The 23,843-nt window shown below is 46.0% G+C and overlaps 2 protein-coding genes across 2 annotated transcripts in view; one reads left to right on the top strand and one right to left on the bottom strand.

The window, feature by feature from the left end:
• The window catches only part of LOC109297420 (purpurin), a 221,201-nt gene that overhangs the window by 100,700 nt on the left and 96,658 nt on the right, over nt 1-23,843 (top strand). The gene's annotated exons all lie outside the window — the stretch shown is intronic.
• Nucleotides 10,598-23,843, bottom strand: part of PDE6B (phosphodiesterase 6B) — a 40,638-nt gene continuing 27,392 nt past the window's right edge. The window contains exons 17-22 of the mRNA XM_019517147.1: nt 21,472-21,579; nt 19,546-19,609; nt 17,988-18,062; nt 17,625-17,708; nt 14,497-14,653; nt 10,598-13,594 (exon numbers count right to left, since the gene is read on the bottom strand). Coding sequence (XP_019372692.1) covers nt 13,533-13,594; nt 14,497-14,653; nt 17,625-17,708; nt 17,988-18,062; nt 19,546-19,609; nt 21,472-21,579 — 550 coding nt within the window. The 3' untranslated portion in view covers nt 10,598-13,532. The remainder of the gene's footprint in view (nt 13,595-14,496; nt 14,654-17,624; nt 17,709-17,987; nt 18,063-19,545; nt 19,610-21,471; nt 21,580-23,843) is intronic.

Genomic DNA, 23,843 nt, shown 5'->3' on the forward strand with positions numbered 1-23,843 from the left:
CCCACCCTGCTGCAGCCCTAGTGCCATACACAGGCATACACATACACACACTTACTTGCCTGCACCTACTGGGGCATGTGCAGAGGCATGTGATGCCCTAGCCTCCACTCACCTTCCCCCATTCTCCCCAGCCCCAAGCACCTCTTTGCTGGGGCAAGCTGAGGCAGAGCAAAATCCTGGACATTTGTGGATATTTTAAAAAAACTGCCTGGACGGAGATGGGAGGACCTAAAGAGAGGACATGTCTGGGAAAACTCAGATGTATTGTAACCCTAGGCAGATGTGCAGCAGCAGTTTAGCTAGGGCACCTGGGTAAATGCTCACATCTATGAGGCCACGGAAGCCTGCATGTGGGCGTGTAGCCACAAGTGATCTGGGTAGCACTGCAGCACTTAAAGCCCCCCAAGCCCCCAGCCAGGCTGAGCCTACCCCCAGAGCTCCCTGGCACCTGGGCAGCTGTGGCTGGAGCCAGCAGTTCCCCCTGTCTGCTGCAGGGGGACAGAGTGGAGCAGGAGCAAGCCTGGATCTGCCTACTCCTATAAAGAGCAAATCTGCATGCAACAGGACATGTGTAGACAAGTCCATGGGGAAGGCTTACTGTACCTTATTTTACTGTGCAGTAAGGATAAATCATATTAATAGCACATATTGATGCACCCAGGATACATTTTGACCACTGATCCAGGATAACAGCAAGCTAGAAAAGTGCTAAGGGAATTGAGAGAGGCCACAAATAGAGGTGCACGGATATATTGGTTCATATCATATCGGCACTGGAAAAAGGAAGATTGACATTATCGGCAATTGACTTTTTTTGACCAATGTGGCTGATAATGTCACCAATAAATACCATTTGCGTAAGTGCAGCCTCAGCATGTATACGGCAAGGAATGCAGCTGGGCAGCTTGGAGAGTAGTGTCTGGCCAGTAAGTCTGTGGGGGGAGGGCATAGGGGAAGGAAGAGGTGTGGGAGGACAGATTGAGGCCCCCATGGTGAGGGAGGAAGTGGGGGATGGGGCTAGGGCAGGTGTACCCAGCTGGGGTGGGGGATGTAGCTGCAGGCAGCTTGTCTGGGAGATGGGTAGTTTCTGCTGCTGTGCGCACCCCTGGGGGAGGCATGGGTGGCATGTGCCCCCAAGATGTTGGGCTGTGGGCTCAGGCCAGGTGCTGCACCAACCTCTTCCCAGTGGAGGGCTGAGCCAGGGCCGCACTTTGGGCAGGTGGCAGCAGCGGAGAGGGGGCCACAGCAAATTTTGGGGTGGCTGCAGCCCCCCCAGGCCTCCTCCCAGTGCCATCACTGCTTGCCCCCACCTGACCCCTGCCCACTCCAAGCACAGTCCCGACCTTGGCCCCCCGCGGGAAAAGGCCAGCGCAGCCCCTGAGCCCACAGCAGGCAGCCTGCCTTCATCCCATGCACAGATCTGGGGGGCACATACCACCCCCTCTTCTCCCCTGGGGGTGCACACAGTGGTGGGAGCTGCCCCCCAGATGATTCCATCCTGCCCTGCCTGGGGAGCGCTTGCCCCTGGCCCAGCCCCACTCCCTCCCTCACCACAGAGGTCTCGATCTCCACTCCCATGCCCCTTCCCTCCCACAGATTTACCAGCCAAACACTTTCCAAGCTGCCAGGCTGCATATTGGCAATCAGATTGGTATCAGCTGATATGGCTGGTTAATAATTAGGGATCCTTGTTTTCCATTTTCCACCAAAAAACAGAGAAAACCATGGATTTCACTTTTTTTAATCAGAGAAAATGCAGATTTCTCCTTTTATCTGAGAAACCCACAAATTCCCTACTTTTGCTAAGAGCTGTACAGGCTGGTTGAGCTCCAGCCTGCAACAGCTGTTTGCAAACAGGGCGGGAGAGGGGGTGGGGGAGGCTATCAGTCAGCCACAGCTCCACTTAACTCAGCTTCACTCTTCACTCCTGGACCCTGAGGTAAATGGGGCTTGCAGGAGGCTGGAGGCCCCTCTGGCAGGGCTGGGGGGTTGCGGGCCACAGCTGGGAGGCACCAGCAGGGTGGGGGGAGGCCAGGAGCTGGCCCCGCCCCCATCCCCACCCAAGCAGGCAGAGCAGTGGGGGAGCTGGCTCCATGCTGCTTCTGCTGCAGCTGCCTGCTGTTGGGGGCAGGGAGCTGCAGACTTGAGTCCCTGGCCCCATAGGCTTGGCAGCTGGGGGCCTCCTCCAGTGGGGCCGGTGGGGCAGGGTCTGTGGGTAGGGGCAAGAGGCATGAGTAGGGTAGGGGGCTGTTGTGTGGGCAATGAGGGGCACCAGTAGGATTGGGATGGCTTTATAGGTGAGTGAGGGGCACCAGCAGGGCTAGGGGGGGGCTGCACGGGGCTTTTAATTTTAATAATGGATTTTGGGGTTTTTATCAGAGAATTTGAGATTTTTTGTCAGAAATGTTGTGATTTTTTAATCGGAGAAAACCAGGATCCCTGACTCAGTCATTGGTATCAGCCAAAAAAATCCAAGTTGCAAAAGTAGAGAATGCAATAATGGGCAACTTCAGTTAAACATATATACTGGGTAAATCGTACCCTAGTACAGGTGGCAAAAAATAGGTTTAGAGATGCCATAAATCAGTGATGTCACTCAGCCCAGGCCCCAAACCAGATCTGCCCTGCAGCAGCTTCTCCTGGGCCAGATCTGCGCAGCCAGTGCCTGCAATGTTAGCAGCCTCAGGACAAACAGGATTGTATCAGTCTGGCACTTGCTGGGCCCCCTAACACTGACAGCTATGTCCAGCATGGTCTGGCGGCTCTGAATTGTGCCACAGGCCATGCCCCCGGATGGCCCCAGTTTCGAGTAGCACAGTGGACTAGATCAGGGTTTCTCAGTCCTCTAGGGGGGACTCGGGTCGCAGCAGCGAAACCAGAAGTACCACGGTGGGACTTCCAGTTTTACTTTTGCACACTTTGATCGGTCACTGGAGGGCCCCCCCTCACTTTTCAACTAACCTGTGGGGGAGTCCCCCTGCCTGCCAACCAGTGGGGCCAGGATTTTTTTACCTTATGTAGGTGGGACATAAGGTGCAAAAGGTTGAGAACCGCTGAGCTAGACAGAATGGCACTGTGGGCTGGATCCAGTTCATAGGCTGTAAATTTGACACCCCTGCCATCAATGACGGCATTCTGCAATTAGTCCTGGAACCTTCAAGAGGAAAGGTAATTCTTGATTTAATCCTAAATACTGCAGACGATTTGGTACAAAGGGTAACAATTGCTGGGCTGCTCTGTAATAGTCATCACAGTGTAATTGGGTTTGATATTCTTAAGGAGAGGAATCAAAATAATCTACTGCAGTAGCTTTTGACTTTAAAAGGGGAACTATACAAAACCAAGGAAGATTAAAAAAGGGTAGGGCATCAAAGAATGTTAAAAACTTGGAAGCAGCATGGGAACTGCTTAAGAGCACTGTATTGGAGGCAGAGTAAATGCATACTGAAAAACAAACAAACAAGGAAAGCAAACAGCATGGTTAAATGGTGAAGTAAGAGCGACTGCAAAAGAAAAAGAGGCTTCAAACCAAATGAGGAAAATAAAAGTGAGCACGAACTTTAGCGAGTCAAATATAACCTACAATAAGATAAGCTAAAAACAGAATTTGAGAAGAAACAAGCTAGAGACATAAAACATAACATTAACTATTTCTTCAAGTGCATTAGAAACAGAAACCCTGCCTAAGAATTGTTTGGGCCACTGGATGATCAGGGTTTAAAAAGAATGCTAAAAGAGGACTAAGTCATTACTGAGAAAATAAATTAGGTCTTTGCATCTGTTTTTACTACAGAAGATGGAGAGATTCCCTCACCAGAGCTAGTCTGCGAGAACAAGTCAGTAGAACTGACACAAATGGAGGTATCAGATGAGGTGATGGATAAACTAAAGGAAATGGATACTGTAACAGGGAGCCAACGCTTGGCCCCTGTTATGAGCAGGATCCTGGACATGGCTGGGCTCGCTGTTCCTCTTACCACAGAGCCACACCAAAACTCTGCCACCACCAGCAGACTCACCCAGACGCAGCAGGGAGCTGGTCCCTTTACCAGGAACAAGCAGGCTTCTGAGAGCAGCTAGATTCCTGTCCAACCCAGCTTGAGGGTCATGCCAGCTTTCCACTGCCATTAACAACATGGCTGGAAGGGAACCCGGGAGTGCCAGCAAACACCAGCTTCCAGCAACCATGTAACAGGGGAGCAGGAGATGATTGGAGCCCAGGAGGCCCAGCAAATTTAAAAGTAAAAGGGCCAAGGCGCCTAGACCCCTGGAGAGGGGAACAAGTGCACTCTCTCCAAGAAGGGAGCAGTGCCAGTCTGTGTGAAGGCACAGAGAAAGTGATCTGCAGCAGCTTGAACCTGGGTCTCAGCCCAGGGTGAACTCCAGGATGGAAGCAAGCTGGTGAAGGATAGCCAGTGCAAGAGAACCAAACTCGCAACCCACCGAGGTCAGATGCGGGACATGGGGTAGAACTGTGTGTGGGCAACAGCTATGAAGGTTTCTCTGGGGAACCCGTCCCTGGGGTGGACAAGCCAGTAATGGTGATGCTGGTCAGGAGGATACTGCCCAGGAAGCTGTGGATGAGACGTGGCTGAGGTAGATATAGACAAGAAAATGGACAGATTCCATGAAAGATAGATTACACAGAAAATAAGAGATGTGAGTCAAGGTTGATTGTATCCTGAAGAGCGCAGGGTGGGAAAGGTCTGTGGCAGGGTTCTACAACTAGTCAAGCCACCAGTCAAGTGGCTCAGACATCATTGGAAGACCGTAAGTCCACCTGACATGTATGGTAAGGGCAGGATGTAGGAGGTGGAGCCCTGTGAAGAGGATGCATCTCCCTTGCTGAGAAAATGCTGTTCCCATTTTGTTTCACCAGTCAGCTTCCCTTTATTTTATTCCCATCAAGGCATGGGAAGCCGGGAAGCCAAGCGATCCCCCTGCAGGCAGCTACTTGAGCCTGTCTGCCAGGCTGCAGCAACAGCATCAGCTGATGGAGAGGGCCATGTTGGGATAATCATACCACCTGGTCTCTTACTGAAACAAGCACCTAAGGAGCCGTGTGAACAGGACCTACCCAGCAATATGGTGATGGGCACATGCCACACCCAGGCTCCCTGGACTGAATGGACCACCCCTACCTGGTACTTCAGGGGTCTTTACCCAGACAGAGCCCATGGTCCCGGCCTTCACACAGACGGAGCCCTTGACTCCAGGCTGCAGAGGCTGCCTGGCACATCTGCTGGAGGCTGGGTTCAAGGGTACAGGCACTCCCACTTGTGGAATGTGCTCACTGGTGGAAACTATGGAGAGCTGGGTGAGGGAGCTCCAGGTGGAGGTGAGCAAACTGCAAACCATCAGGGAACACGAGGAGGACATCAATGCTTACTGCCAGGCCCTGCACCTGGACAAGGATGCCACAAAGACCAAGCAGAAGAGCAAGTTTCAGCAAGATGCCCCTACCAATGGAGAGTGGAAATTGGTCACATCAGGTCCAAAGCCATGACATGCATCAGCTACTCCACCAATAGCCCTGCACAACAACTACGCAGCCCTAACACCATTGATAGATGAGGCATTCTTATCTTTCCAGGAGCCAGGATTAGAGATGTTACAGCAACAATCCCTAAACTGGTCCACCCTACTAACCACTACCCGATGCTTCTTGTCCACATGGGCACCAATGAGATGGTGAAAAACAACTACAGAAGTGGGCAGATGGTAACAGGATGGTAACAGGATGGGGTTCAATGTAGATAAATGTAGGGTGCTGCACCTGGGGAGAAGAAATCCACAGCATACATACAAGCTGGGGAGCTCCCCTCTTGTGAGCACAGAGGCGGAAAGGGATCTTGGAGTCATTATTGACTCCAAGATGAACATGAGCTGCCAATGCTAGACCACAGCCAGCAAAGCCAACCACACCTTGTGCATCCAAAGATGCATCTCAAGCCGGTCCAGAGAGGTGATACTTCCTCTTTACATGACATTGGTCAGGCCACAATTGGAGTACCGCGTCCAGTTCTGGGCACCGCACTTTAAGAAGGATGTGGCCTACCTTGAGAGGGTTCACCCGCTTGGTTGGAGGGCAACAGGGCAGGCCCTATGAGAGGCTGAGGGACCTGAACCTGTTCAGCTTCAGCAAGTGGAGGCTGAGGGGGGATTTGGTGGCTGCCTACAAACCCGTTAGGGGAAATCAGCAGCAAATAGGAAAGGCTCTATTCCCCCCAGCAGCACCTGGGGTGACAAGGAACAATGGCCAGAAGCTGCTGGAGAATAGGTTCAGATTAGAGATTAGGAGACACTATTTCACTGTTAGGGTGGCTAGGATCTGGAATCAACTTCCTAGGGAAGTGGTCCTCACTCCTACCTTGGGTAAATTCAAAAAGAGGTTGGACGAACACCTGTCTTGGGTCGTGTGATCCCATCATATACTCCTATCAGTGGTGGGGGGTCAGACTAGATGATCTGCTCAGGTCCCTTCTGAGCCCAAACTACTATGAACTATGAAACTCCAGGAGAATCATGAGTGACTACAAGACCATGGGGGTGAAGCTCAAAGAACTAGAAGCACAAGTGGTCTTCTTCTCAATCCTCCCAGTTAGAAGCTGTGGTCATCAAGGGAGGAATGCATCAAAGTCAACCAAAAGCTTCACAGACAGTGTCACCATGTTGGTTTTGGATTCCTCAACCTTGGTATGCAGTTCAACGGCACTGGTATGCAAAAGATAGTATCCACCTCCTGGGCAGAGGGAAGAAGCTCTTCTCTATGAGAATCACCGACTTGCTGAGGAGGGCTTTAAACTAGGCATGTCCGGGGGTGTGAGGGTAGATTCCACTGCTGGGCATAAATCCTCTGGCCAAGATGACCCAGGGGGATATTCATATAGGGGACATTCAAATGAGTACAACGTCCTGAGACACTTGCAAAACCTGAGATGACTAGGGGTGAACTCAAATGTCTTTATAAGAATGCCAGAAGCATGGGCAATAAATAGGATGAACAAGCACTCCTTCTGGCAGACAAGGAATTTGACCTCATTGGGTTGATGGAGACCTAGTGGGTTGATACATATGATTGGGCAGTGGATATTGAGAGCTATAGGCTCTCTAGGAAGGATTGAGTTGGGAAGAAGGGTGGAGGGGGGCCCTCTATGTGAAAAAGCAGTACCCCTGCCCACAGGTCACTTTTGATTGCACAGGGAGGTCCCCTTGAGACCCTCTGGATCAGGATACAAGCAGGCTCAGGAGAAGGGGACCTGATGGTGGGAGTCTACTATAGACCTCCCTACCAAGAAGAGGAGAACAACCAGGCATTCTCCAGGGAACTGATCGAGGCAGCCAGCACTAAAGACTTGATTTTCATGGGTGACTTCAAGTCCCCTGACGTCTGTTGGGAAGACCATTCAGCCAGCTCCAGCAAGTCAACCAACTTCTTGGCAGCTATAGATGACCTGTTCTTGACATAGGCTGTGGAGGGACTGACTAGGGATAAAGCCACTCTGGACTTGGTGCTGACCAAAGGGGAAGACATGGTAGGCAACCTGAAGATTGGAGGTACTCTGGGTGAAAGGGATTGTGATCTGATTAAATTCACCATCCACCGAAAGGCTGGGTATTCTGCCAGCAGAACAGAAGTCCTAGACTTTAGAAGGGCAGACTTTGGTAAACTCAGGAGTCTAGTCAGAAAGGCCCTTCACAACCAGTGATTGGATGATTTGGGAGTTCAGGTTCCTTAACTTCCTTAAGGAGGCAATTCTCAGTGCTCAAAAAGAGGCCATCCCCATGTGGTCAAAAAGAGGGAAAGGGGCCAAGAGACCCACTTGGCTCAACAGAGACATTAGGGAACTTCTGAAAAAGAAAAAAGCATACATGCAATGGAAAAATGGTTCAGCATCCAGAGGAGTACACTCATACAGCCAGGGTCTGCAGGTATGAGAAGGAAAGAAAAGGCATGCATGGAGATCAAACTAGCAACCAAAATAAAAGACAACAAAAAGTCCTTCTATAGGTACATAGGGAGGAAGAAAAGAAATCAAGCTTCATTGTGGGACCCCTACTAAATATGGAAGGGCAGCCCACAGTTGATCCCTGCAAAAAGGCAGACCTCCTAAATGCTTATTTTCACATCAGCAGTCTTGAAATCAGATGGGAACCAGTCACTGGTCCAGAGGCCCAGAGAATATGGGGAAGACAGGAGTCCACATGAAATCAGTCCTGAACAGGTGAAGGTACTCTTAGAACAGCTGGACTTTTTCAAGTCTGCTGAACCTGTTTCCGAGAGTCCTGAAAGAACTGGCTGAGCTCATAGTGGGGCCTCTGGCAAGGTTGTTCAAAGAGTCGTGGAACTCAGGAGTGGTCCCAAACAATTGGAAGAAGGCTAACTTGTTACCTATCTTTAAGAAAGGAAAGAGGGATGACCCTGCAAACTATGACTGGTCAGTCTGATTTCAGTCTTGGGAAAAATCTTTGAAAAGATTGTCAAGGAGGCCATCAACCACAAGCTCATAACTGGTTTGTTGAAGGAAGGTCATGCCTAACAAACCTGGCATCCTTTTATGACCAGGTAGCTAATCAGCTGGACATGGGACATAAGGTTGACATCATCTACCTAGACTTCAGCAAGACCTTTGATACTGTTCTCCATGAGATTCTCTCAAGTTGGAGGGTACTGGCCTAGACCAGTCTACAGTGAGGTGAGTTGGCAATTGGCTCAGAGGCCAATCCCAGTGAGTTGTAATCAATGGGATGGCCACATCTTGGAGGGCCATCTCCAGTGGTGTCCCCCAGGGATCAGTGCTTGGGCCCATGCTCTTTGACATCTTTATCAATGACTTGGATGAGGGAGTGGAAAGCGCAGTGATTATATTTGCTGGTTCTATGGGCTGAACACAATCAGATGAGGTTCAGTAGGGACAAGTGCCGGGTCCCTCATCTGGTTAGGAAGAACCTTCACCATAACCATACGATGGGTGGTGGTCCACTGGCTGGCACTTCACTTGCATGGGAGTTGGAGGTGACAGTTGACCAGAAGATGAATATGAGCCATCAGTGCAACGAAGTCACCAGCAGTTCAAACAGAACTCTGGCCTGCATTAGCCAACGTGTTGCCAATAGATCCAGAGCGGTGCTCCTTCCCCTCTATTTGGCATGGTGAGGCCACAGCTGGAGTACTGTGTCCAGTTCTGAACTCCACACTTCAAGAAGGATATGGATAACCTTGAAAGGGTACAGAGAAGGGCCACCCATATGATCAGGGGCCTAGAGAGTAGGCCCTACTAGGAGAGACTCCAGGAACTGGGTTTGTTCAGTCTGAGTAAGAGAAGACTGAGAGGTGACTTGATAGCCACCTACAAGTATGTTAGGGATGAACACCAAGATCTAGGGGAGCATCTCTTCAGAAAGGTAGCCCTTGGGAGGACAAGGACCAATGGGCACAAGCTAGTTGTGGAAAAATTTAGGCTAGACACAAGGAAAAACTTCTTTTCCATAAAGGTATCTAGAATCTGGAACACACTCCCAGCAGAGGTGGTGCAGTCACCATCCCTGGAGGAGGAGGTTGGACAAGTACATCATTGAGCTTGCTTGAACCCAATTACCTCCTGCCCATAGCAGGGGACCGGACTTGATGATCTTAGAAGTCCCTTCCGGTCCTTCTACTCTATGATTCTATGGCAGGCGAGTACAAGGAAGCCAGCAGCAGCCTGGGAAAAGAGATACAGATACATCACACTTGCTGACAGGTAAATTAAACTAATAAACCACCAGGACTTGATGGCATTCAAACTAAAGCAGTGGTTTCTCAACCTTTTTAGATTTGGGGCACCCCTCCTTTAACCTGAGGCACACCTCCATAACTCTTGTGAATTGAGCAGCATCATATTTCAAAAATTAATTTATTACACTACTTACCTCCTTGCAATGGGGCAGGGCAGTGGCCAGGCAGGAATGTGAGCCTACACACTTTTCTCCTTGTACTGCCTTCTCACACCTTGTAACACCTTTCAAAAGACCTCATGGTACCCAAGGATGCCAAGTATGCAACCTATTACTACAAACAGCTTTGGTACCATGTCATATGTCCTTAGCATGAAGTAACTGAATTTCTGTGGGAGTCTTACTCCTGTTGGAGCTGGCAGTAAATTAACCTTATAATAAACTGCATTATGGGATGTGCTGTGCCTTCTTCTTATGCTTTCAACTGAGGTCCAGGATCTTACCTTTTTAGATCAGGAATGCTTATTTTGGTGGATGACAATGGTGCATATCTTGCTGAGTATCCCTGAACCTTTGTAAACAAGAAAGTACTGCAAGCAGGAATAAATGGCCTACTGAATTTTTTTTCAATATTAAACAATAAACTATTAAAAGTAGAGTCAGATTTTTCTGATATTGTTTCAAACTTAGATTTCTTAACAATCCAAAGCTTAGACACCCACTACACATTGACTGTCCAACATTGTATTTTCAATACTTAATAAATTAGTGTAGCCACTAAATATATTTTCAACATAAATGAAGCACTGTTTGAAAATATAAATCAGAGGAGTCCTACTAAATATGTAAACTAAAAGTGATTATTTCAAGGACAGCAAAACAAGTTTTAAATGGTTTATTTTAGAATGAGCCTTACATGTGCAGTTGTCCTATACACAACTACAGAATATTTGTTGTTTTTCAGCGTGTGTGGTCCAATACAAATTCTTAAGACAGTTAAATTTCAGATAAAAAGTGCTAGTATATATTTGTACAACCCTGCTTAGTAATTTTTGCTAAAGCGAGTACCTTTTTATATTCAGCATTTTCTCCAGGAAAATATTGGTCAGTATTTCAAAACCTACTCTTCTCAATTCTGCACATAATTTGGACTGCTGTAGATGAATTTGTTGCATTATATACTGTATTTTTAAATGTCACCATAAAGTTCAAAGCAAATGAAGTGCAGCATGTCTGGAGGCACAGTTCTAAGATTTTCTATTCTATAATTTTCAAAAACTGCAAAAGCACCTATACAGCTCAATCAGTCACTGCTCTCCTTGCTAAACTAAATATCTCTCTTTCACCTAAGGTGTGACCCAGAGCTAACTGAAGTCAACAGAATAGACATCAATTTGTTTTGGGGCAGGCTTAGATACCTAAGTTGGGAATAAAGGATTACAAACTTTAACCTTACACCCTAAGCATAATTTAACAAAGTCCGTTAATTTTTTTGTGGTTAGTACTTTTAAACAACATGTATTGTAGGACAAAATTTCAGGTGACCTGACGTCTTTCTTTGTTATACAAGGTTAAAACATTAAGTTTGAGGTATTGAACTTTATGTGCACACACTCAGCAGCACCAATATCTTCTACCTCATGGCTAGACATACAGGGACATATTTTGCATGTCACAACTAAAATTGGTCTCCTGGATTTTGTGTTGTTTAGATGGCAATATTAACATAGTCACAGACCACATTTGGCCCAGTACTCTGTCTAAGCCCAACCAAAACAATCTCTGCTCCAGTAACCATACAATCCAATGCTTTTTTATAGCTCTTTGTATAACCACCGTTACTGACTAGCTAACACTGTTTGCACCCAAAATAGTGCTATTCTGTTTCAAACAGTGTGAGACCATGATAATCTGTTTCACCATTAGATAGCAAAGTAAATTGCATATAATTAAGCCAACAGTTTTCATGAATCCACTTACCTACAATATGAAATTTGAGCTTGTGGGATATATGTATAGGAAATATTCCAGCATCTAGGACTTTTTCTTCCTATGGAAGTTGTCAAGCATGTCATTCTTAAATGGTAAAAATCTAGTTAGTGTCTTCTGAAGGTACAGCCTTTGATCCCATACTTATTTGCTGTGAAGCACCTGTGGTCACTCTGAGGCCTCTGATTTGAAATAGCTGGTTCTTCTGAGCATAGCTAAGAAAATTCTGCAGCAAGTGAGCAGGCAGAAAGTACTGAGAACCACATTTCCTCAAAATGTGCTGTGCCCTTAACAAGCATGTTTTGTCACTCTCCTTCTGTTAGATTGATCATCACTGTAGCATACCTGACAGAATCAACTTCTGAACCTAACTCTTCTCTCACATGTATTAGAAACAATATTAAAGTAATATGCTCAAGGGAAAAAACACAGGAGGTGGCAGGAAAATCAACATAATTTTTTTTTAAAAACTCAAGCATATACCAAAACACTTATAAAGCTGTGGCTTAGAGGTGAACAAGACCCTAATAGAGAGCAGAGAAAGATCTCCCTGTACCCACCCTAGTTTCTCTGAGCATTCCTGTAAGTAGGCATTTGTGAAACTTTTTGTTGTGAATTAAACAAATCCCAATCTAGCACATCAATGGTATTAAGGGATGCAATCTGAAACAAAAGAAGTGTCCAACTGTAGTATCCATACAAAGCTCACATACTCATTTCTCATCACTGGTCAAAAATGGCTTACTCTTTGGTCATGCAAAGTCTCTAGTACTCAAACTAGGCTGAAATGACATTAATGTTACAAACTATAATTAGGAAATGCCACAATTAAGGTTGCCAGGACAACCTTAATTTGGCACCTTTATGATATAGTATTTATATGTTTGTTTCTTCAGGACCCCTGATAGTACATATTGCTCATGCAATGAGAAGCTATAGGTTTCTCCTTCCCTTCAAATGCATGGTCCATGTATTTACAGCACACCCATCTAACTCTACTGAATACAGAATTATTGTCATTGTGCATTTCTTTGGCTTCAGTGGAGTTGCAATCTTTTAGACCAGTCCTGAATTTGGCCCAGTTTCTCCACAAAATAAGGTGTACTAATATCAGCAAAATAAAAACAATGTATTAGTTCTACAGCTAATGCCTGTACTTTAATTTCCCCAGTGCTGGTCCTCATTAAAGGCCAGATTCTGAATTCAGATTCTGAATTCAGTTACCAGGGTGTCATCCCAACTCCATGTCTATTCCAGCATACCTGAGATCAGAATCTAGGCATCAGTTGTTGGATAAAGTCTATTTTTATTACTCTGAGAAGCCAAGCAACCTGAGGGGTCAGTCTTTGCATTTCCTGTTTGCATATTGCTGGCTTTTACACCTGGTCCTGTGAGATGCATAGGAGTTGACTCTACCACAGTTCACCCACCACACAACTAGGGTTGAATTGGGCACATGATCATTTCAACATTTTTCAAGGTAAGTGTGTGCATGTAAGGGGCATGTTCAGACTTCAGGTCATATCCTACTTCCATCAGTCACACAAGTAGATTCAGATCGCCAAGTGCTGCCCTGACTTAACCTCTGTGTAACCCCAGTGACTTGAATGACATTGTGTGGAGTTAGACAGGGCAGAATTTGGCTCTTTACCTTCAGTAAGAGTACTCGTATGAGTAAGGCAAACAAGATTTGGCCCTTCCATGGCTGCTGATAGGTCTAATTTAGGTAGTAAAATGGTAAAAACAGAATTTATATTTGTACACCATGATTTTGTTTTACAAGATGTTTCTCAGTTTGGGTCATTCAAACACCATCTTTCTGAGCTCTAGATTATACAGCATGTTTTAGATGTGGGAGCTGTTCCTCCATTGCAAGCTAATGCCTCTCCTGTGTGAAAAAAGACAAGTATTTAGATATGCATCCAGAAATGTTCCAACACCACTGTAATTTGAAATACTCATTGATGGAAAGTCATTTTACTTTTAAAAGTTTTAAGATAGTGACAAACATGTTATGAGTTCCTAGATATTCAAGATATTTGTTATACAAAATAGTTTGAGCTCCAGAATGCTTTTGGATACTTCTCTGAGGTCCAGTGAAAACTTTCTGATGTAGTTTTTGTCAAAAGATGCTGATTTGACAAAAAGTATCAATTTCCCATAGGAAAAAAAGCTTATCAAAGTATTTGTTTTATTCTGATTTATTAAAAGTAGAAATTAAATGTTTAGATAAGATCAGTTTTATTTACAGAACTTTTTTTTTTAATTTCTCTCTGGGGATATTTATTCTTTTCTTTCCAGTTTGGGACAGAAAAGACATTTTGAAATAGTGGGATTTTCCATGAACCACTTTGAGGTTTTTCTAATTCTCAGTCTGACTGCTGGAGTGAGGCAGCTGGAGAAGATGATGTATCTACGCTTCCAGTCCTGTCAACCCCCAATATTTACTAAGGCTCTGGTTAGGCTCCTGTTGAAGCCAATGGAAAGGTTGCAGAGAGCTGGACTGGGTCCAGAAAGAAACACAAATTAAAACAAACTAAACTGCACACATATTAAATTGTCTTATTTTCAGCAAAGTGTCGGCATGAAAGAAACTACTACATTGCAATTCTTATTTTAGGGAGTAAGTTGCATCTTCTTTAGTTTGTCCTATTATGCAGCTTTTTACAGATGCAGCTGGTTCAAAATTACAAATAGGTGAAAGGTGATTTACCCAGGGTTTTATCTGGAAAAAAAATGTGTGTGCAAGTAGATTTAACCAAGATATGAGAATATCACAAAATTTCTCACCTTTCTTTTCAGCTGCCTTTTCTGCTGCCTTTTTCTTCTCTTCTTCAATTGCTTTCATTTTTGCATCATACTCATCAGCACGGGTCTTCCATTCCTTTCTGTTGTTCAGCAACCCATCCAGCATTGGCTGAATTTCCGGATGGAAACGAGAAAATTCCTGGACCAAACATATGCACAAAATAATTCAATGTGTACTTAGCCCTGTCTGCTCATACATGAACTTTATATCATCTTATACAAGTTTAAGCATGTATGATTTGGGAAGCAGCCAGATATCTTACCACTGCCTGGGTAGGAAGTTACTTAGAAGGAACGTTTACACTTGGGTTCAAAACAGATTAGAAAAAAGAAGAAATAGTCTGACCAGGTTGGAGGAGGGTTTTGTTTCTTTGCAGACCTGCCAACTCCTCCAAGTTGTGGGAAACTCTGACGAGAACCCCATGTGCTTGGAAGTATTTCCATTTTCTACCTTCCAGGGTGCAGCACAGCACTACTGCTGCTGCTGCATCCTGTGCTGAAGGACAGGTTGGTTCCCCAAGGAAGAAGTCCCAAATACCACAAAACTCTAGGACCTCATGTCAGGTAATCCTAATACCATTTTGCCTCAAAGAGAGTAGTAGGAGCCAGAAAGGCAAATGGCCCAGGCGAAGTCTATGACTGATGTGCATCCTGTAAAGAGATATTGGGGTAGGGGTAGGGGTAGTACAGAATAATTGGCAGGAGGGGGAAGATGTGTGAACTGAAGAGTCCTTGAGAATGCACTGAAGTTGCAGAATGAAATAGAGGGGGTTTCAAGGAATGGTGTTTGAGCTGAAAGGTGATGGTGGTAGTGGTTAGAATGGGAAGGGGAAAGGAAAAGAGACTTCAGCTTCTCTTTCCCCAATCCCTCCCAGTCAAAACCTTGCTCCTCTTTGGGAACTTCCCTTTCTTATTTTATAAATCAAGAAGTGGGTAATATTGGAAGAGTGGTGGAGGGAAAGAGCACTTTTGGCCAGGAGAGAGGTCAGGAGCCAACCATGTCCAAACAAGTGACACTATTTGCAATTTGAGAATTTGGGGAAAGAGTGAGGGCTTCCAGTTCTTTTCCCAGCTGTGCCCAGGGTTCCAGTGAGATGAAGATTAGAGGGAAGAAGATGATATGCCCCTCCCATGTTGGTAAGATTTCTGCCCTTGCCCTCATATCATCACATATTCTCTATTTCACAAAAGGCAAAGTGATACAAGTGTGAAGCCCTTATTGATTGTGAGCAGGTGTGTCAGAACTGTTGGATTCTTAAGGCAAATTCATTATTTAGTAACTTAATCTAGATATTCTGGTGTCATCCTATGATCCTATACAGGTTCCCATACTAAATTCATTACAGTGGTATCTGAGCACCTAACAGTAATACAGTAAGCAACATGAATAACTGTCCTGGGTGCTCACTTTTGCTTGCCAGAAAAAGGTTGGAGCATAACTTGCTCTACGATGGTTTGTTTTTTTTTAACGTGTGTATGTGTGGGTGTGAAGAGAGGCACCATGAAATGTGCCTTGCCATTTTGCCATTAGTGCAAGAGATTGTGATGTTTGATGCTTCTTGCTCCTCATAGAAATGCATTCCACAGCCTTGAGCTTTAGTCTTGTTTCTTTTGACACAAATTTATACTTCAGGTCATTAACCTGGGTTCTCTGGGTTTTGTTTTTGGATAAACCTGGACTCACTTTCAGGGTTATAGTATTTCTACAGGGTTGACTTCAGTAGCATTCCATTACTCATTCTGCTATATGGGTCATTCGACTGTATAGGTTGAAGCTGAGGGTCTGGTTATTCTAGACCTGGTGCAGCTCACAACTAGTATAGACCAGTGGTTCTCAACTGCACCCCAGGGTGCTGCAAGAGCCTGCCAGAGGTTTCACACCATGCGGTGAAATTGCCCCACACACCTCTCTATTCAAGAGGCACCTTGGAGACACACTGTGACAAGTGGCTTGCCTGCATTACATTGTGCAGGCAGGTGCACTGTTTCTGCTGCAGCTCTTCCCAGTTCAGCCTCAACATGCCTCCTGAAAATAGCTGTGGGACAGTGATATCTGCCCCTATTTCTGGGGCTCACCCTGCAAAGTTGGAACAGGAAGGGCTGTAGCAAGAATTGTAGGTTAGGTATCAGGAAAAATGTTCTCACCAGGAGGGTAGTAAAGCAACAGGTTACCCAGAGAGGTGGTGGACTCTCCATCCTTGGAGGCTTTTAAGACCCAGCTAGACAAAGCCTTGGCTGGGATGATATAGTTGAAGATGGTCCTGCTTTGATCAGGGGGTTGGACTAGCTGACCTCCTGAGGTCCCTTCCAACCCTATTTTTCTATGATTTTAAGAGCACATGCTCCTGCTACCGCTGCTTCCCACTCTGACTGTACAGGAGGTGTGGAGGCACGTGGCACCTGGACTCAGTAGTTGTGGCTGTGGGTTAAAATATATCATATATCATATTTCTAACATATTCATTAATAGTAGGATTATAATGTTTATGTTATAATATGCCTGATATATTTTACTTTTTTGATGTAGTGTACTTTGAAAAGTTCTGAAGGGGTGCCTTGAGTCTAAAGAGTTTGAAAACCAGTGGCATAGAGATACAAATGTATTTCCATACAACTGATCAATCAGTTCAAGGTACTCTTCTGGGTTACACCAGCTGCCCAAGGGGCTGTTTCAGCAGATGAAAAGCACTGGGCATGGCAGACTTGGGGTGTTCGGTGTCATTTAAGATGGATTTTAGGCTGCTTTGCACGATGAGTGGTGAAAGGTTGCGAGAACAGGGCTGAGGATGAGGTCCTGCATTTCAAAACATAAGCTTAATTTAATAGCTGATCAGCAATACGTAGTCTGTGAGTAATGCTGGATCAGACATATCTGTTGCATGCTGGTACTGTAAAGTGTGCCAGTTCCCTGCAAACATTCTATGGTTATCCTGGTTTTCAAGTTATTGCATCCCATAGCCAAGGCCATGATAAAAACATTGTAGGCACTCACTGCATCTCCTGGATCAAGAAGAAGGTTGTAGCATGGTAAATATATTTAAAAAAAAACCCAACACAATATTGCCGAGTTTGGAAGATACTGATTGTTCTTCGCAGTGCTAATTGCTTACCTTATATACAAATGTGCACACAAAGTCAATGAAACCAACTTGAAGCTTTGGTAGCTCGGCAGCCTTTTTTCTGTCCATCATGGGCTGGAAAAGAACATCGATTCCTTTGGAGAACAAGTCATAAAAGCCCTGTGTTTCCACTCCTCAACTTATTATGGCATCATTCTTAGCCTAACAGTTCTATGGCATCATCCGTAATAGTTTCTCTTTTTTCCCAGTGCCTGCAGCAAAGGCAGCCAGTGCAGAGCCAAAAAACCCCTCTTATTTAAAATAGTATGTGATCAAGGAGGGCTCCCCTGCTCTTACGGCATGCTGCCTGTTAAGAGGTGTGACCAAGTTTTCTGCTTCTTGTGAGATACTTACAATAGGTTGTTGCTGAAGTACACTTATTTCCAGGTCTCCTTGTTCCCAGAACTCAGCTGCTACTAGCAAAGCTACCTGCATTAAAAAAAGAACAGCCACCGTCAGTCTTTTGGCTTTAAAATACAAAACAGCTCAAGTCTTCACTAGAAGAAAGAGCCCCTCCTTGCTCATTTCCTCATAATCTTGTCCAGTCTAATACTTTTTTTCAATCAGTTGTTGTTTTGCCTTTAATTCTCTGCTGTTTTACGAAATATCCACCAGGACAGCACTGTTGAAGTGAATGGAGTTGCTCTGCCATAACAAAATGGAGAGTTGAAGGCGATCTCTGGCAAGATAGCTCATTGGTGCACTCCTCTGTCAGTCATTCAAGTTCTGGCTGTGTTTCTCTGCAAGAACTTGCTTCTTATTAGGCCTCTTTATATAAGGCTAAATAAGGCATTAGTTATTCCTTTGGTCTTTTCCATAGAAATACTTGCCCTTTGCCACCCTGAAGCTCTTGAGAATTGTCCTAATACCCTGCCCCTTCAAAACTGAAGTGCACTAAATTTAGTACCTCCAATGTGAGGTACTAAAGGTCTGTGCATTAGGCTGCCTTAATGCTCAGTAACAAACGTGCATGGTTTTTAAGTGAGGCTTAATGTGCAGTAGCCTATTTTACTGTACATTAGTGTAATTGCACAGGTTTTTATACACAGTGCTTTAATGTGCAGTAAAATAGGCTATTGCATATTAAATTGTATGTGTAGATGCTCCCAGTGAAACTAGGCCAGTTGGCAGCACTTTTTTTGCTTGCTTCTCACATTCATAGCACTGAATACATTCTAGGGTGCAAGAACACTGGGATGCAGTCTCCCCTTTCATTTGTTCTTACACACTTTATTTACCTACTTTAAATTTTGACTAGGTTGTGTACTTATTAGGACTCAGTCAGGTACATGCACTTTAAGAAGAAAATCAAACAACTGACCAAACCAAGCAAAGCAGCTGTCACTGCAAAGAAATTATAGTGTTATGTGCAAATAAGTATCCAGCTGGTTACTGAAGTCTTAGACATCAAAATCTTTTTAAAAAATCAATTCTCTTATGTTGTAACATAGGGTTGTGGATTTGACAACTTGTGAGAAAATATTACAGCCAGAAGGATTTACCAGTAGTTTATCAATCTGCAAATAATTATCTACCAGTATTGCTGGAAATTGTGACAGGGAAAAATCTTAGTGCTGACTGCTGGCAATGCAGCAAGTTGTAATATACTGGCTGCATCTACATGAGCAGTGGACTGCACAGTTGTTACTGCACAGTCATTTAATACTTGCTTAAGCAGAGTTACTGCACAGTCTTTGTACTGCACAGTTGTTTTTAGAAGATACTTTGCAGTAGCAATGAGCTACTGCGCAATAGCTTGTTGCTACTGTGCAGAAAAGTTGGTGTCACGGTTCATGCCCAGCAGCATTATGTCGCTGTAGCAACAAGCTATGGTGATGTAGCATCTCGTGTAGATGCACCCACTGAAGTGTATTACACCTATATGGAGCAAGCAATTTTTGAGGCCACTGACCTGACTCTGGACTTCCCAGGGTTTAGTAATAGCAGACAAATCACAGGCAGTCATCATCATGGCCCTGGAGAATGGAGTCAGAAAGGAATCAGTGTTCACTCTACAGCTTTTTGCTACCTCCTGCTTTATATCCTTCCCCCCTGCCTTGTGTTAAAAATGAAGGAGACCCAGACTGGCTTAATAAAATTCATCTGAGTGTACTGCCAGCTTCTGCTCCAGGTTTGCAATCTGTATAATTTCCTGTGATAAAACTGGTTTGCATACAGCTTTTTTGTTTTTGCTAGTCCTAGGACACTTGAGCCACTTTTGAGCACAGCAGAGACTCTAGTGAAACATTAAGGAAGAAGAGGGTCCCCCAGTGGCTCAGGGGCTGGTGCAGCCTCCAGCTCCTGTCCAAGCACTCACGCTGTGATTAGTTGTTTCAGACAACCAATCAGAGTGTGAATAAAGTGTAACAGACAGACAGACTGAGGCTTTTATAATAGTCGAATTTTAAGCAGGGGCATTCTAGCCCTAAAACAATTTTAATCTAAAACTTAGTAAAAGTTTTATGTAAAAGCCACTTGTGGGCATGTTGGTGTAAAATAATGGCATTTAAAAATAAACTTGTTGTTCTTTCCTTTCTAGTACTCTCTGGGCTTTCTGGTTTTCTTTTCAGGGTTTGTAGTAACTTCAGTTTTGCCATTTTTTAGTGCAAAGTCTGTTTTAAAACCCATGGATTGAGTTAAAAAGGTGCCTTAAATGCCACCACAGACTACTCACAGTAACATGGAACTGCCATACAAACCTTGCCATACTGCTGCTCATTCTGGCAAGCTACTCCCAAGCATAAAACTGTCCCATTTGTTATAAAGGTTACAAAAACTCAATTAGACTGAAGCTTGCAGTGGAATAATACCATGGTCTACCATGAGACCTTGCATTATATCTTTGTGTTCCCATCTGTATCTTCTCTCTGTATTCCCCCCACACATTTTCTCTTCTTTTCTATTTAGATTATGAGGTGTCTGACACAGGAAGCCTCTCTTTGTCCTGTATTTGCTTATCTCCTAAGTGCAGTAGTGCTCAGCCTCTGCCTGTGGGCCAAAGTCAGCTTATGGAGCGCTGTCATCTGGCCCATGGGGCTCTCCACGGGTCCAGAAATTTGGCAGTAGGGGAGTGGTTGCAGCATTAATTGTTGTGGCTTCTAGAGCTGGATCAATGAACACTGCCACCACTGCTCTGCCACCAGCATTTCTGGACCTGTGGGGGAACCCCACAGGCTGGATGACAGGGCCCTACATGGTGGATTGCGCTGGTCCATTGGGTTATTCTGCAGCTGGATCTGGCTTGTGGGGTTGAGCTGGTGCATGAGGTTGCTCTGCAGCCAGATCTAGTAAGCAGGACTAGGCTGGTGTGCCAGATCACACCTGTGGATCAGCCCTGCACACCAGGGTTCCTCATACTGGATCTGGCCCATGGACTCGTCCCATACCGCTTATCTGACCCGTGAGACCAGAAGGGTGAGCACCACTGCCTTAGAGCTATTTGGGTTCTGATGTATGGCAAATGCTCTGAGGTGCTCTGGCAGCACACAGACATGAAATTTATATGACATTTTTCTATAGTGACTTTTTTCTTATTTGCTTCATTTAAAAGCAGGATACTGGTATATTTTTATTTAATTACTTGCTGATGTATACATCTTAAACAGATAGCTGGAATTTCATTTTAATACCCATTCAAACAGCTTTCTGAAAGACAAAGCCACTGCAATCTGGCTCCCACATACATTAATAAGAAGTGAAATGTGAGCTTAATATACCTCACTAGGTAACATGTATTACATCTTATGTCTTCCTGTCTGATCCCCTTAGGAGCTTATTTGTTAAATATAGTGGCCTTTTCTGTACCATTTACGCATCAAGGGGGGCTGTCTTTACTCACATGACAACCTCTTTTTTGGTAGTCTCCAGAGACAAATAATCAGTCCATGCCTTTTTGTCCTCATATTTCTCCGACTCATCAACAATCTTCTGAAACATTGTTCTCTTTCTTAAAAAATAACAGGGAAATGGTGTGTTAAATAGGGAATCAACAGACCTCATTTGAAGATCCTTCAAAAACATTTTACAGGACAGACCCTTGGTTGAACAGCTGTGGTCAGTGTGTTTGGTTCACCAAAGGCGGCTCCACTGTATGTACATATCCCAAGGGCTTCTCGTCCTCTGCCTCCCCCCCATCCCATGCAGCCATACCCCGCTTCTAGACTCTAGCAGCTTCTAACCCACGGGTGGGCAATTATGTGGGCTCCCACCCCATCACCTGCAACAGCTCACCAAAACTCCCTAAGTGGATCTGCCCTGTGCTTAGCTGGATGGATGGATGGGATGGGGCCACAGAGGGGCAGGAACTGGCATCTGGGAGTGGGACAGGTGGGCAGGGCTGGGGCGAGGGCTAGGATCCAAATTGCTACGCAGTGATGGTGTGGGGCCCGGGCTTGGGGCAGAGCTGCAATCTGCTCTCCGCATGCCCCTGTGACAGGTGCCGGTTCTGCCAAAAGGGGTGTGTAGGGAGCAGATTGCAGCTGTCTCTCAGGCCCTGGCTCCTTGCTGTCACTACCCAGAGGTCTCGGGGTCTCCATGGAGGCTGGCAGGAACCTGTGCAAGCAGGGTACTTGGCCGGGCAGATGGGATGGGGCTGTGGGTGGACAGGGAGCAGTGTCCAGGAGTGGGATGGATGGGCTAGGCCAGGACTGGGATCGGGATCACAGGGGCCATGACAGTGCAGGGCTGGGGCCTGGGGCAGAGCCACAATCTGCTCCCTGCATGCCCCTGCCTGCAGAACCAGAGCCTGTTGTAGGGACATGCAGGGAGCAGATCACGGCTCTGCCCTGAGCCCTGGCCCCCTGCTGTCACTGCCCCAGGATCCCAATTCCAGCCCTGGTCCCATCCATCCCAATACCGGATGCTGCTCCCTGCCTGCCCACGGCTCAATTCCATCTGCCCAGCTGAGGACCCTGCCTGTGTGGGTCCCAGATGGGCTCTATAGAGACCCTGTCCACCCACTCTGTCTGGTATCACAGCCAGGGCCACAGTGCCTGGGCAGCAGGGCCAGATCTGGTAGTGGCATTGGCAGTAGAGACTGGCAGCAACAGCTGCAAGGAGCTGCCACTGCCAGGGTTGCCAGGAAGTGAGTCTGGCCTCTGCAACACTCCAATCCTGCTGCATGCCTGAGGGTGATGGGACTGGCTGCTAGAGGTGTGCAAAATGGGTCGTATTCGATTCAGATTCAGTCCAAATCGGGGCCAGCGATTCAATTAGTTGATTCAGATCACTGTCCCAATTCAATTCAGCCGAATACAAATCTGAAGATTTGATGCTGATTTGGAGAATCAGCGATTCAGCCATAGACACAGCTTTAAATGCTTTTTCTATACACCTCAAGGTACCAGGCACAGCTCGTGAATGCTGTGATAGTGGGGTGGATGGAACGTCCCACAGGAGCATGGGGGGAGGGCACTGCATGCTCGGCAGTGGACTGGAAGTACTTCTGGGTCACTTCTGGGTCTGCTGCCGAGTACACAGGGGAGCCCCCTAGCTCAGTGATTGGCCATGGGGGGACCCCAGGTGCCCCCCCTCCAGACCCAGGAGGCACCAGTTGCTGAGCCGGGGGCTGTCCTGCGCGCTCCCCAGTGGACCCGGAAGTGAACCAGAAGTGCTTCTGGTCCACTTCTGGGTCTGCCACCAAGTGCGCTAGGGACCCCCCAGTGCTTCCGTAGGATGCTCCATCCACCCCAGCATCTCAGCATTCACAAGCCACCTGGTCCCTTGAGGTATGTAGAAAAAACATTTAAAGCTGTTTCTATGTCCAAATCATTGAATCTCTCTGAATCAATTTGGAGGGTTCCGATTCGATTCAGAGATTAAAGGGTCTCCTGATTTGATTCGGATTCCAAGATTCGGCCGCCGAATCAGGCCGAATATCCACTGAATTGAATCAGCAACCAAAGCTTCTCAAAGCCCTACTGGCTGCACATGCCAAGGCCCAAGCTGACCCCATGGCTGGGCCATGCGGGGCTGAGGGACCTGGTGCAGGCCAAACAAAATCCCTTGGTGGGCTGGATCTGGTGCATGGGCCATATTTTGCCCACCCCTCCACAAGGCTCCATCTAACCACCCCACATAGCTCCATAATGGCAGGTCTGCCAGCCTGGGTGCAGTCCTCCTTGGGAGGCTCCAGCTGCTAAAGGAGCTCCAGGTCAAATCTAAAAGCACAGGTGTATCTATATGTGCTTTCTGCCAACTACTGGTTGGGCA

This window comes from Gavialis gangeticus, unplaced genomic scaffold, assembly GCF_001723915.1.
Source record: "Gavialis gangeticus isolate Ggan-Ray unplaced genomic scaffold, GavGan_comp1, whole genome shotgun sequence".
NCBI lineage: Eukaryota > Metazoa > Chordata > Crocodylia > Gavialidae > Gavialis > Gavialis gangeticus.